The 14,832-nt window shown below is 49.0% G+C and overlaps 1 protein-coding gene across 3 annotated transcripts in view; it reads left to right on the forward strand.

The window, feature by feature from the left end:
- The first annotated feature begins 3,246 nt into the window (after positions 1 to 3,246).
- BICD2 (BICD cargo adaptor 2) overlaps positions 3,247 to 14,832 on the forward strand; it is a 102,427-nt gene continuing 90,841 nt past the window's right edge. For all 3 annotated transcript variants that reach the window (XM_075432659.1, XM_075432660.1, XM_075432658.1), the window contains exon 1: positions 3,247 to 3,598. In XM_075432659.1, the coding sequence (XP_075288774.1) occupies positions 3,359 to 3,598 (240 nt within the window). In that variant the 5' untranslated portion in view covers positions 3,247 to 3,358. The remainder of the gene's footprint in view (positions 3,599 to 14,832) is intronic.

Consider the following 14,832-nt stretch of genomic DNA (forward strand, 5'->3'; position numbering starts at 1 on the left):
TCCTGATACTTACAAACGCAGTGTGGAGGAGCATCTGAGAGACAATGCTTTTATTTTCCTCACGCGGGTTTAAAAAAGAATCAGGATGTTTAAACTCCCTAAAAATGTTCTAGGTCACACAGGGATGCTCGTGGTGGTACAGCAGCATAAATTCAGTGCAAGAGAGGGAAGACACCTTCACATGAGAATTCAGCCTTACGAAAACAGCATTAAAATTCTATTTTCACCTGGAAAGGGTGAGTTGCAGCTACTGCCTCTTTAATACGGGCATTTCTTGATAAATCCATGGGGCAGGCACTGCTCTGAAGGCCACCAGAGCTCTGTGCGTGGGGCAGGATGCCAGGGGGTGAGGTCCAGCGAAGGTGCCCTGCCAGGCCCAGGGCTGCTGCCGCGTTCCTCGCCCTGCTGCTGGGTTTCAAGGTGTTTTGAGCTGGTGCAGGATTCCCACCACAGAGCTGTGGCATGGTTTGAACTGGAAGAAGAGGATTTTGTTAATTTACATCTCATTCAGGGTGTAGTTTTCTGCCTCCCTAGGACGTTGGCTACGGCAAGTCAGTTCCCAAGGGACCCCTGAGTTGAGGGATTGAAAGTAACTCCGAAGAAATAGTATGAAGTGACCCCCAGTGACCCTCTGCCTATCTCTGTGCTCTGTTCTCCCTCAGATGCGCCTGCTCCCACTGAGAGGCACCTCTCAGCATCCAAACCCAAACCCACACAATTCGTGATGAAGTAACTACCTGGATTTTAATGGATCCCTTTGGGGTGTAACACTAGAATTTGCCAACGCAGCGCATTCCTTGAAAAAAACAGCTGAAGTCTCAGGTTTCAGGTAGAAGTTAGAAACCAGAAGGGGAAGTCGACGCGGCAGCTGAGCCTACCAGCCGTCCCTCGTCTCCATCAGTCCATGGCTGGGCCAGCGTGAGGCAGAGACGGTCTCTTCTGCGTCCTTAGCTGCTGCCAGCCTACCAGTTCTCTTAGTGAGTAGTGGGAGGGGAAGCACATTTCAATAATTTCACATGGTAGGGGGCTGCCGGGAGGTTTTACAGTCCTGCGGCCGTATGGTCCAGATCTACTGAGGGCAATAGGTTTTGCACCAGTTGAAAACAGTGTAAGGTCACAGGCAGCCCCAGGTAGTGCCTAAATGTGACAGATGTGGATTTTAAATGAGCTTTGGCACATGCAGCGGACGTGGCTTCAGAGGAACAGGAAAACCTGCCACTGTACCAACGGCGATGTATTGACCACGGAGTGGGTATGTCAGGATTTTCTGGCTTAGGCCAACCAGATGTTTGTGCTGTTAACAAATAAAACCTCCCCGAGGAATTCTGAAAACAAGGAATGTCACATACGCACCGTAGGCTGAGGACATCGACTTGCTGCTTCTTACATCCAGGTGACGGGGTGCTGCTCACGGGGCAACCGACACGTCCCCGCACGTGAGGCGCGGGGAGCTCCAGGCAGCGTCTCCAGGCAGCGTCAGCGCCCTGAAGAAAAACTGGCCGAGGCGATTTCATGACTAGGAGGCAGTATTCAGCCTTTATACCCTTCGTTAAAGGGATGAGGGTTTAGATGTACCAGGACAGAGCGTGACAAACACAGGCAGAAGCTGAAAATAGCTTGAAAAAACCCTACAGCTGTGAGAAAATACATTGCTTTATGCTGTAGACCTTGTGGAGCACTCAAACACGTGGTTGTTTTTATGATGTTGCATTTGCTTACACGTTCATTACCTGTTATTTCTGACGCTGGAAGAAACTCCGAGCCACATTTGCGGCATTAAAGGAGGGTGAAGCTGCAGGGGAGGCAGGCGAGGGTGACGGGGGGTGAAGCAGTCCTCTCCCCAGCCCGGTGTAGCTCAGGGGCATGTTCACAGCACCTTTATGGAGCTGCTCAGGGGTGTCAGCGGTCCAGCGGAGAGAGGCATTCGGCTCTGTTCAGCCTTCGTTACGTTTTAGAAACAAATTCCACCTGTGGTGAAGAAACGAGCAGCCCAGTTTCTGTGCCTTGGCCACCACGCTTGCCCATGGGTGTAACCTGTAGCAACAGCCGACCGCATTTTCCCACCAGACTGGCAACTCCTTTCTCAAGCAGCGCGGTGAAGTTGCCCAGGTATTCCTGCCTCGCAGCGATTCACGCCGGCTGAACTCGCGGTGGCATTTCCCTCCCTCCATCGGGCAGTCCGGCGATGCGTGGGCGCCTTGTCCCATGGACGTGCTTATCCTCAGGGTGACGCGGGGGAACACCGCGTTTGTTCGCTGTCGGTGGATGGAGTACTTGAAGCAGGAACCACACTGGAGGTGTGAAGCACCAGGAACAAATGAAGTGCTCGCTGCTCTGGCGTGCGGACTTGGGGACTGACGCCGGTACTTCTCATGTCAACCTTTCGCTCTTTCCATGCTGGTGTGGCCCTCCGTTCTGGAGTGCTGCATCCAGTGCTGGGGTCCCCAGTTCAAGAAAGATGAGGAGCTACTGGAGAGAGTCCAGCGGAGGGCTACAACGATGATGAGGGGACTGGAGCATCTCCTACGAGGAGAGGCTGAGGGAGCTGGGCTTGTTCAGCCTGGAGAAGAGAAGGCTGAGAGGGGACCTTAGAAATGCCTCTAAATATCTGCAGGGTGGGTGTCAGCAGGATGGGGCCAGACTCTGTTCAGTGGTGCCCAGCGACAGGACAAGGGGCAACGGGCACAGACTGAAGCAGAGGAAGCTTCAGCTGAACCCGAGGAAGAACTTCTTCCCTCTGAGGGTGATGGAGCCCTGGCCCAGGCTGCCCAGGGATGTTGCGGAGTCTCCTTCTCTGGAGATATTCCAGACCCGCCTGGGCAACGTCCTGTGCAGCCTGCTCTGGGTGACCCTGCTTCGGCAGCAGTTGGGCTGGGTGACCCACAGAGGGCCCTGCCACCCCTGCCATTCTGTGATGGTTCCCGTGTGATTCTGCCCCGCGACGCCCCCCCCCCCCGCAGCGGGCCCGTTCCCGCCCCGCAGGCACTGCCGCCGCCGCCCGGCAGGGGCCGCTCTCCTCCCCCTCCGCCGCCGGCGCCACCGCCCCTCGCGGTGCATGCCGGGAGCTGTAGTCCGGCGGGCGGCGCGCCCCGCGGGGCGGCGGCGGGCGCGAACTGCCGATCCCAGCGTGCCGCGGGGCGCCGGGCCGGCCGTGCCTTTTGAATGATTTCACTGCGCTCGGCGCTTGGGGCGAGCTGCGCGGCGGCGGCGCGGCGGGAGGGGATCGGCGGCGCGGCGGGGCCGTCGGTGGGCGCCCGGGCGGGCTCTGCCATGGCCGCCCGCGGGCCGCGGGGCTGCTAGGAGCGGCAGGCGGGCCGCGCGTTCGCCCCCTTCGCTGGCCGGCGGCTGCCCCGCCGACATGTCGCTGGCCATGGAGGAGGAGGAGTACGCCAGGCTGGTGATGGAGTCGGAGCCCGAGTGGCTGCGGAGCGAGATCAAGCGGCTCTTCCAGGAGCTGGGCGAGACCACCCGGGAGAAGATCCAGGCGGCGGAGTACGGGCTGGCCGTGCTGGAGGAGAAGCAGCAGCTGAAGCAGCAGTACGAGGAGCTGGAGCTGGAGTACGAGACCGTCCGCGCCGAGATGGAGCAGCTGAAGGAGGTGAGGGGCGGGCGGCAGGTGCCTGCCCGGCGGGGCGGCCCCGCGAAGGGGCTTTGGGGCAGGCGGGAGCGGGGCGGGCGGCGGGGTGGTCGCAGGGCCCCCCCCAGCCGAATGTGGGGGAGGGCGGCCGGGCCGCAGTCGCGGTGCGGTTAAACCCGTCCGTCCCCAGCGCGGCAGCTCTCGGAGACGGCTGCCTTTGGGGGGGGGGGGGGAAGAAAAAACGTTTTTCTGCCCCGGAGGGGTGTGGGGGGGAAGCGGGTGGGCGCTCTCCTTTGTCTCCCCGTCCCGTTGGCCTCGGGCCGCGGCAGCCGGGCGGGAGAGGGGCCGGGGGGGGGGGGCACGGCCGTGCTGCGGCTCCTGAAAGCAACCCTCGGCCCGCAGCTAATCTGTGCGGCGGGGCCGCGTCTGCCAGAGGAAACGCTGCGTCCTCAGGTCAGCGGGCACCCGGTCTCCGGGCCCGGCCGGCAGGAGAGGGCTGGGCAGGCTCGGCAGACGCCGGGGAGCGGAGCCGGGCCCCCGCTCCTCTGCCGCACACCGCGGGACCCCGTCTGCCTGCCTGGGCCCGTGGGTTTCCTGGGGCTGCCGTGCCGGCGAGCGCCGTGCTGCTCTTCAGCTGGGGCAGGCCCTGCCTGGAGTGCAGAAGATGGGATGCAGCCTGGGGGGTGAGCACACGCGGGTTGGTTTCACCGGTGCAAGCTGTGTCTGTCTGGTGGGTCTTTGGTTCACCTCGTTGAACTGGGAATGGAGTCGAAGTAACATCAAAATACGCTTTTCAAAGGGAAAGTAAATACTTGTCAGTGGCCTAGTACAAATTCGGCTGAATCTGTGAACGCCCTCACTTCCTGCATCCGGTGTCTTGTGGTCTGGTAAATAAAGCTTTATTCTGCTTTTATGATGTTAAACAACCGTAAGCAAAAGAGGTTAATTACTTTGAATTACATGGCTATAAACCTGTTAACTAAACATGCAAGCTGAACTGATGTGCTGCTGTAACTAAATCCACTTGAGCCCAGCGTAGCGGAGATGCTGCGTGGAAGTCAAGGGTAGAGGCAGCCTTGAAAAGAAGGTGAGGGTGATGGAATTGTGCTAAAGGGAAAGAAAAGTCAGTAAACCCGTTTGGTAGGTGGGGTGGGAAACACGGCATCGGGAGGTGAAGGGCCTGGCCCAGCCTCACTCAGCACGCCAGCGCCTGGCCCAGGAATGGAAGCCAGGCTCCTCAGTCACAGGCAGGGCTCCCTTCACTGGGCTGCGCGGTGTACGCTTGGGCAATACACCTTTTGGCTTTCAGATGGGAAAAGGCTTACGACAGCTGCTTCTCATTCTTTTAGGGCTGCAACATTTCAGAAGCTTGTAAAAGAGACTTAAAAAAAAAAAATGAAAGCGGCAAGATCAGCAATGACTCACTCCTGTTTTGCTTTTAACTTGCTGAAGGATTTGCTTTGTGTGTGCATGTCCCGTTGTAATTAAGTCGAAACCTGGGAGGCAAGCAATTCTGGGAACAGCTCGAGGACTCTGCTAGTTAGCCTACCCGGGGAAAAAGCACTGCTGCTCTGGCTTGCTTGTGATGCTGCGGAGGAATCTGCTCTGCGTTAGATCTTGTAAACCTCTAGCAGATGCGTGCAGCGTGCTCTTCATGTTTATCTTTGCTGTTTATGCAACTTCTGCTTTTCCCAGGCACAGCTAGAGCAGCCTTGCATACAAGAGTTGCCACACTGCAGCGTGAAGGGACTCCACCCTGGGTTACCTGGGGTTGTTCTTGGGGAAGGCAGGGGCTTGGCGGTGGCATGTCTGCCTAGAACAGGAGACCTTTCCATCTCTTACTGCTTAACTGTGACTTCATGCAGCCTTTTAAAATACAGCATTTCTGGTCTCTATAAGTCTCGGTCTGTTGTTCCCTGCTACATCTGGAGACCTCAGCAGCACAAGGCCATGTTATGCCGAGTGCTGTGCAGGCACGCAGCAAAGTTTCCTGTCCTGCTGGGTGTTGTAGGTTTGGATATGCTTTAATTTGTTTAATGTTATGAAGCACCCCATATCATGGCCCCGCTCATACTGTAGGTAAATGGGCTCCGACCGTGGGAATTTTGTGATATAGTTTGTTCAAAGTACAGGCCTTTCTGCTACACTCATCAGGTCTGCCATAGCTTTCTGCCCAGGTTCTCCTACCTGCCCCCCAGCCACGATTGTGGCAGAATTTCATAGCCTTAATCTCCACAGGTTTACCCCTTTGGTAAGTGCAGATGGCATCCTCAGAGCTGTACCCCATTTTGTAAAGATGTCTGTGTGCAGTCTGTGGCCAGTATTTGCAGTTCAGGTCCTCCTGGTCAAGCTGGGAAGCTGTCCTGTCCTTGTGCTGGGGCTCCCCACCAACCTCTCTTACGTTGGCGTCCTTGATGAGTTGTGGACTCTTCCCTGAGTCTGTGCTTTTACCTGCTCGCATGCTGACTTGACCTCGTATCTTTTATGGTAATTTGTGCTGCATTTCTTCTATAATTTTCCTTTGAGAGCGCTAAATTTAAATACAGACTGTCTGCCCCGGGTGAACTTATTGGTTGTCTTTGTTCCCACCTTTGCTTTTGTAAAAGGGAACTGATTTCAATTTCTCTTAAATATTATAGATAAATAACACAGTTTTCCCTAGTTCAGGAGAAAAAGGTGGCTTTCCTGTAGTGAAATATTGTATACATGTGATTTTTATTGTTGTTTTTTTCCCTGCTAGGAGATAAAGAGTTGTTTCTGTAGGCTGTGTTCCACTTGTAAGTCATCCTGTGAGCCTTTGTCTGCGCTGGCGCTAATTGAATGAATTACAGGGCTGCCTACCTGCCTGAGCTGGGATTTCTGTAGGTACGGGAAGATGTGTAGGGTCAGCTCTTTGTGCGCTCCATCTCACAAAAATGATTTGGGATTCAGTTATTGCAGTTCCTGATGATTTGTAGGGGAATGTGACATGGAAGGTGGGCTTGGAAAAGGCGTTATCTGCTTTGCTTAGTACTTTTGAGTTGCTTTTGAGATGTCAGTTAGATTTATAACTAACTATTAGTCCAGTTATGAAACTGGCTGCTGTCCAAAGCTCCTTTCCGATCAGGTGGTTAGGTTGTATTGGTGGGGGTAGACTTGTGTTTAAATCCCTCAGAAAACATGGGTATTATATTATGAATTATTGATTTCTGTAATAATGTAAAAGTATGCAAGTAGACTGTGGCTGTCCTTAAAGTCTAAAAGCATGTGTCGGTACGTCAGAGTTAATGTGATGTGTGTGGCTGTATATGGTTTATAAGGGGAGGGGGGCAGGTTACAAGGAAGAGGGCAATGATTTGTACTTGACTCTTCATTTCTTGGTATGGTGACAGTGGCTCTTGTTTCTGGTTTTTGCCTGAAGGATCGTGTATTGGCTTCATGCCGTGACATGAAGCCTCTGTAGAGGATTCCTGGGGAGACTTGGAAGCTGTCTTTGAAAGAAGCATTCAGATAACACCTTGAGGTGCTTGATTTCCCATGAAGCTGAAGTGGGGTGTACTGTGCAACTGAGGCGATGCGTCCCGGGCTGTGATATTTGTGCTGTTCACTTGAATGTCTTGCTCCGGTGGAGTGTGCAGTATCTGTGATCGCTGATGGAAGTTCTGCTTTGCTTAATTCACTTATGTGTATAACAGTTAATTAGATAGGTGATACTTCATCCAGACTGGCTTAGTATTTTAACTGTGCGCCTTCAAAAGCGAAGGAGAAATCGTTCCCTTTCTTGTAGACCTTATATAATGCTGTATACGTTATAGACAGACATATAAGCTACTTAGTGAAGTAGCAGTGATTTTCCTCACTGGATTTATCTACTTTCAAAGCATTTTACCAATTGTGCTGCTGTGTTACTGTGCTCATTTTGTGTGTAGGAACGTAGGAGGGAAGAAATGGCTGGGCTAAAGTCACCTGACAAGCCAGTGGCAGACTGGGATTAAATCCTCTGGGCTCGTAGTTCATTGCTGGATTGACCAGGTCTTTCCATTTAATCATGGCAAATAGTGATGTTCAGCAGTAATACCTCTAAGGCCTCAGGTACAGCTCTGCGGCCTCCTCCTAACAAATATTCAGCTGTAATAGTGATTCTTGCTGAAAGCACCTTAATGGCATTTCAGATTACCTCTAACTTCCAGCACTGTTAAAACCAAAGGGTTTTATGCATAAAATAAGGGAAATGTTTTTTTAAATAGACCAGCTTAGGTGAAAGTTAGTTCTGCTTATACGTATGTAAATCTAGAATAAGAAAAGTGCAACGACAAGTTGATGTTGGAGAACTGACAGTTTTGCACATACTAGTGGAAAATAGTTATAATTCTGTAAGCCTGTCTAATGGGTTTAATGGTGATTGTTACTTGGACTCCAACACCTCCCACACTTGACATGTAAGAAGAGAACAGAATTGCTGTTTCTAGTGTAAAATCAGACTGAAAACTGTGGTTGGGGTAAGCAAAATATTCCTGTGCAAACTAAGCTTCTTATTTTGATAAATCATAGTTGGTTTATGTTAAGAATAGAGCCACCTGTAACTTTAATCTCACATCTGCAGCAGTATAGACACTTAGTACTGTGTTTTGGAAAAGCTACTTTTCTTACATATCCTTATTTTGGAGAAAACAAAGCCTGAAAAGATAAACCTCCCAGTTTTTCCTGCTGTACTAGAAATAGTAACCTGTAAGGCCTTATGTTGCTAGCTTCATTTTCTTTGCCAGTGTTGCTTGAACTGCCTTTCTTAAAAATCAGAAATAAGAATATTGGTAAAATGATGATTTCGGATTATTTTCTTGTGAAATCGCTGGATTTTCTTCTTGGGCTTTTTATGATAAAATTCACTGCACCTTATGTAATAGAACATCTATAAATATTTGGGTGAGTAGTGAGGACCTTTGGATGTAACGGTATTATTAAAAAAACCCCATTTTCCAGAGTAGTGGTTTGCCTAAGATGCTGTAGTCTCAGCCGAGAGCTGGGTGTTGGTGAAATGTGATGTTTTATTTTTCTTTTCTGATGCTTGTCTGTGCTGTGGCCCAGAAGGAGGACTGTCCTTGACCCTCCAGCAAACATTGGATAATTTGTTTCTAATTTTAGACATTAGATTAAATCCCAGGTTTCTTGAAACAGAAGTCTGGCAGCAGTAGTGCCATTTGCTATGGATTTTTCCCCTGGAAGCATGGCAGTGCTGGGTATTTGCTGTCCTGGTGGAGGGGATGCAGTGAACTGCAGTGTGGAGCTGAGCCTGCTTCGAAGCGATATTGCCGAGGGCTGGAGTGAACCTGGAGGGCTTCTGACGGGTGCCGCGACGCAGGTGATGGCTGCCTGTTCCCGCATCCCTGGAGCGGGTGTTTGGGCAGCCCCTGGCGTGGCAGACGTCCTGCCTGTGAACTGGAAGCCTCAAACCTACCGGCAGCAATGTTTTGTCGCGTGGGGGTTTTCCTGCAGCTCCGCTGCGGAGATACCCGCAGTTTACTCATTTCAAATCACAATTCTCACTTGCCATTTCAACATCTGCTGGAACAAACGTGCTAGTTTCAGGGGTGCTAATACCCAGTTTATCCCTTTGAATTTAGGACCATTTTTCTGCTAATCTGAAAGAAAATTCTAATGATTTGGAAAATTGCCTGGTTTCCCTAGGAGGGGGCGAGCGGGTGGGAATAGCGGTTCTCAGGTCTGTGCGTTGCCCCGGAGTTAATGGATTCACCATTTCCTCTTTCGCTCTACTGTATGTGAGGTGGTGACTAATCTGTAGCAGCGTGGGGCCATAAGAGGACTTGCAGAGGGTGATGCATCCTCCAGGCATTCATTTGCTCTCTTTCTCTGCTTTTGGCAGACTGCTGAGATTTGTTTGTTCGGATCTGGTAACCCAGCAACAGAGGAATATAATGTGGGTTTGAAATATGATCCTCAAAACCTTAGCAGAGGGAAGTGACATAAATAAACTTTGCCATCCAAATTAATGCAGGAGCCTCCATTTCAGAGAACAGCCGAAGTTTTACATGCAATAGCTGCAGAACTGTGGCTTTTTCGTTGTTGTCCTCTTCCTCCAGCCCTTGCTTTCCTGCTTTCCACCTCCTGCTTTCCTTCCCCTCCTCTCTCCCCAGCTGGTTTCCCTCCTGTGGCTGAAATACACACCAGGCAGAGGAGTCTGCCTCCGCGTCCCACCACGTGTCAGGCTGGCCCCGCAGACAGGCGTCACGTCGGAGCGGGTAGATGGGACCTACCTGAAGAGTCTGCTGAAAGCTGTGGTCCGTCTTGCCCTTGAAGCAGATGGGTTTGCCAGCGGGGCTCTGGGGAAGCAGGGACCCATGTAGTGTCCAGAGGGACCTTTACACAGAAAACTGCTCGGCTCTGGGGTCCATGTGCCGGGACATGGGTCGACTTGGGAATGTTTGCCCCAAACAGAGTTGAAGAGCGGGTGGGAATGGAGATGGTTTCTCCACAGTCCCGGGGCCATGTTCGGTGCTTGGGTCGGGGAGCAGCCGTGCCGTATTAGGACCTGTACAGCTCTGGCTGAAATGAATGGCATGCCTGGTGGTGTGCTGCACTCGTGCTGTATGGCCTGGCCTCTGCTGTATGCCGCAGTCCTTTGTCTCCGTAAATCTTTTGTTTTCACTCCTTAATTGCTACCAACATGCAGTCTGGATCGTAGCAAGCTGAGAGCGTGGTGCCGAGCGCTGGGCGGTAGGCAGTGAGGCAGTAAATTCATTAGGAAGTCTCCGCGTGCCCCGTCTGTCAGTGCTGAGCGGATCCGGTGCTGTAGTTTCGCGCTGGCTCCAAGGCAGAGAAGTGTTATCGACCCAACAGATGAGTAAGCTTATTTCTTCCGTATTGCTACAAACTGGAAAGTCACTGGAACTGCCATCTAACCTGCCAAACCCAAACAGGTTTCATCGCTTCCTATGCCCAGGGAGTGTGTTACATCTGATTTTAGTCTCTTCCCAAGGTCAGAATCCTTTTCTTGTTTTCAGTGATGTTTGTTTGGAGCTTGTTCTGTTGCCTGAACAGATGCCTCGAAAGTAGAAGGGATTTTCTTGCACCCCCCGCACACAAGGCTGTGTGTGTTTTGAGGGAGAGATTTGGTTGTGACACCCAGCATCTCAGTGTCACGTAGCATTTGCCCTCAGCTTTGGGACATACTATCAAAAGAAGAAAGATTATTTTGCCAAAACATACTTCCCAAAATAAATTTTCATCTCTTGATTTAGCTGAAATCATTCAGCGGTGGTCCTGATTTAAGCTTTTCTCTGGCACAGTTTAGTCCAGTAGCTTTCTGAGACTCGTATCTATGTGAATAAAGGCTCCAGTCTGACTCATCTCTTAGTCACTGTGTGTTCAACAGCTGTGCAAGCAATTCCACTTGGCTCCCTTTTGGTGATGCTTTCAGAAAGTGTTTGGTTTTAACCAAGAAGTGGTTAAAATCAAATATTCTCGGCTGTTAAAATCAGGTAATCATTTTTCACATAAATAATTTCACTTGAAGTGAGGAACAGGGATTGATCTGTTCATTTCCAGCTCAAATTTTCTTTTGTCCCCTTCAAATGTACAGAAATGTATGTAATTTAATAGCTGCAAGGTCAGGAACAGTGAGGACTGACCTATAACAAGAGGTGTCGTTTTCCCCTTCGTCAGATACCTGTTCTTCCATGTGATTTCTTTTTTTCCCCTCAAACGTTTGTGGCTTCAATCCGTTACATTTCTCATTGCAGAAGTCCATTTTACGCATTTGGTAATGATTTTCATTCTGTCACTCGGCGGTGCTGGGATATTCTCCCACACCTTACAGCTGCGGTGGTAGGCAGAGGGTTTTAAAGAATTTGCATTTCGAATACAGCAACATATTTAGTGTGACGAAACGTATAAGAAAATGCAAACCTTTGTGCACCCTCTGAAGCGTTAGTAGCCTTAAGAAGGCTTTGTCCTGGCCTTGTTCTCTAGAGAAATATGGTGGTTTCTTTTTTCCCCCAGTTATAATGGAATGGTAAGCTTTGTGATCTTAAATAAATCCGACTGCTCTAGCTTTTGTCAGCCAGCTTTCTGTCTTTCATAACAATATGGATGGTTGTTTTTCAATTTGAATGGCTGGTTGGTTTTTGGGATGAATGAGATCCTGTCATGTAAAGATCTGTCTTATGTGTACATAACAAGTAAGCCTAATGTGAAAGTGAGATCTTTAGCATACTGCACAGCTACACGAATTCTGCATTTAAATCGTGTAAATGAGTTAATGTCAAGTCCATGAAAACCAGAACATTTTGTTAAGTCAGAAAATCCCCTTGCCTTGGCAGGTTTATGAAACATTGCTTCTGTTTGTGGAGGCCTTTCTTTCCGGATGAGAAGATAGGTGCAGTAGATTGCAATTTCAAGTATTACGTGGGGCTTATTTCTAGTCTTGTCTCACAATTTCTGTCCTTTTATATCTTTGATAAGAATTTTACTTTAAATCCAGACTTCTCTGGTTTTTGTGTCATTGATTTTGGCAAACACAACTGAATTTTTCAGTCTACTTGTGTTAGGATATAGTGGTCTTTTCATGCTGGCATTTTTGTGATCAAAACCATTTCAGGTGGGCAGGGAGGCACGCACTTACCTGTCCCCTCATGTCAACTGCAAAGGTTACACAGAACCAGCGTGGACAGAATTGTAATTTACTTTTCTTAGACAGTAAGATCCCTCTAACATCTGGTTATTCAGTTGTGATGAGATCCTCTGGAACTTCAGTGGGAACAGAGACCCGTCCAGTACGACTTGGTTTCATGGGTGAGTTATGACAGTCTTGCCAGAAAATCTAATTGACGCGAGGGGACTGAAGAAAACATTGAGGCCTCTTCTGCCACGTGCTGGGCTTGCGTGGGACGTGCCGAGATCTGTGCCCTTACTTGTGCAGCAAACCTGCTCAGGAGAGGCAAACGTGAGAAAGCTGTCCCTCTAGCCTCGAATACAGTTTGTCATAGACAAAATCTTGGTTTTGTGCACTGCCTATTTATGGGCAGCGTTGCCAGTCTTAAATGCCAAGACATCAGGAATTGTGCCTTTAAAAACAAAAAAATCATGCCTACCATGTTTTTGAAGGGAGGACAGAGGAAGGAGGAGTTGGGAGTTAGGTTGACTGCTTTCTTTTGTGCACCCACAGAGGCTAGAAAGTACCTGAACTGCCCCTGCGTCTTCCCCTTCTCCTCTCCCAAAGAGGATCATTTCCATTAGTCCAGTAGCTGCATTTTAAATGCCAAATAATTTAAGACCTCTGATACTCATGAGACGGTTTTGTATTTCCATGTCTGAAGTGCTAACTGAGCATCTAACCTTGCGCAGATGTGTGTGCTCCTAAGCCCCTAACGTAAGCAAACGCATGCACAAAATCATGCCCTTAACTCTGTGGCTGCTTGGAGTGTAACGTGAGTTAAGGCTTGTGTGTTCAAAGGGCCTTTCTTGCAGCTTTTCTAAAAACAGCAGAAACGTGTAGTCTATGTTGTGCTCTAATTACTTAGAAAATGGGGGATTTAATGGAAATGCAGACGGGCCCTGAAACCTAATGACCAGGACTGCAGTGACCTTTCTTCCCCAACGACAGGAAAATAGTGTGCTGGCAGTTCCTTGGAGCTGTGCCTCGGCGTTTGGTGGGAGAGCGGGCGCGCTGCAGCGTGGAAGCTCGGTGAGACACCCTCGCAAATACTTGGATTTTGTTCTGCAGTTGCGGCACCAGATTTTTGCCTTGTTTTTCTCCCTCCTTTATTTTAAATGGGTTGGGAATGTTTTATGGGCAGGAAATGGGGATGGCTGTTTTGTGAGCACAGCTGTTTTAAATAAACTTAAACCAGTGGAAGGGTGTTGATCTCTCTCGTTTTGGAAACAGCCAAAACCCTCATGGAACTGGAATAGCTCATTTGCTTATTGAAATAGCAAACTTAGTTTTTGAACTGTCCTCTTGCATCCTTAGTTTACAGCATCACAGGTTTCCTTACTGTGTCAATGAGGCTGTTAAGGGAGTTCCCCTCATTAAATTTGTGAGACAGTAAATTGAAGGAAAAGGGTTTTAGATTTTATGCTTTACTAATGGAGTTTAATCTTAAATTAATACTCATTCCTTCTTTAATTCTGCTTAGGATTGGAATTTGTAATTCTTATTACCCTTGTCGAGATAGGAAATACATCCTGAAATTCCAAAAATCTGTTTTCAAGTAAAACTTGATGTACTTAAGCAATTCTTGATAAAACTCCCTTAAATACAGTCCATGAGATTAGCACTTTCTCTCACATTTGCGCTACACTGCAGGCGATTAAATACTGAATGGATGGACTTGGCTAATTTAATGTGACCTTGGCGAACTGCACTGAGAAATCTCTTTGAACATATCAAACCCAATTCTAAACACAAATTTCCCCAAGACAAACAACTAACACAATGTAGATTTCTGTATTAGATTGGAAGTTAATAAAGCATAGATGTGTATTGAATATCTTGCATAGATGTGTATTGAACATCTTGCAACAGGAGGCAGCTACTTGTATTTTTATGCGTTACTTTGTGTGCACAAGTCTGGCAAATTGTAGCATTATGAGAAGACTGAAAAAGCTCAGGTCTTTCTTTTTTGCATACAATAGCTAAACACAAGAAGAAAAGACCTTCAATCTGCTGCTCTTTTTATGAATGTATTTTGAAAGATGTTTATGATGATTCACTTTATATATATATAAGAAAAGGATGTGTAAATCATTCTCTTATGTAGATCTTGGCAGCTGCCAGTTGAGTGGGGGGAAAGGGTAAGGAGAGCAGAAAGGAGCTAGGAGCTAGCAATGAGCCTGCAACTTTAAATCCTTGTTTGCGCTGAGCATTATGAAAGCATTTCCCATGACTGCCCACGCGCTGTGTTCAGCAGAAACCTCGCTCCTGGAGCTGTGGTGGTGGAGGATGTTGCAGCCTTGTCCGATACCTTTCACTTTCTCTCTCTCTTTTCTTTTTTTTTCTTTTTTTTTTTTTTTTTAACTTTCTCTCTCTTTCCACCCCCTGCCCCTCCCTTGCTTTTCTAAAGTTCTGAACTGGGTGTTGTGTCTGCTTTTCAAATAAACTTTCCTGGAGAGTTTCACTGGATCTGTGAAAGCAGTTTTGAAGGCATCTTTCCGAAAAGTGAGCTGGGTAGTTGCAGAGCTGCCTCTCTTGTTTTCTGGCTCCTAGTCATTCCATGCTTGCCATAGTGTGAAGGCTTGGTCCTCTTGTTTGGATCCCTTCT

Source organism: Opisthocomus hoazin, chromosome 11 (genome assembly GCF_030867145.1).
Source record: "Opisthocomus hoazin isolate bOpiHoa1 chromosome 11, bOpiHoa1.hap1, whole genome shotgun sequence".
NCBI classification, from domain to species: Eukaryota; Metazoa; Chordata; class Aves; order Opisthocomiformes; family Opisthocomidae; genus Opisthocomus; species Opisthocomus hoazin.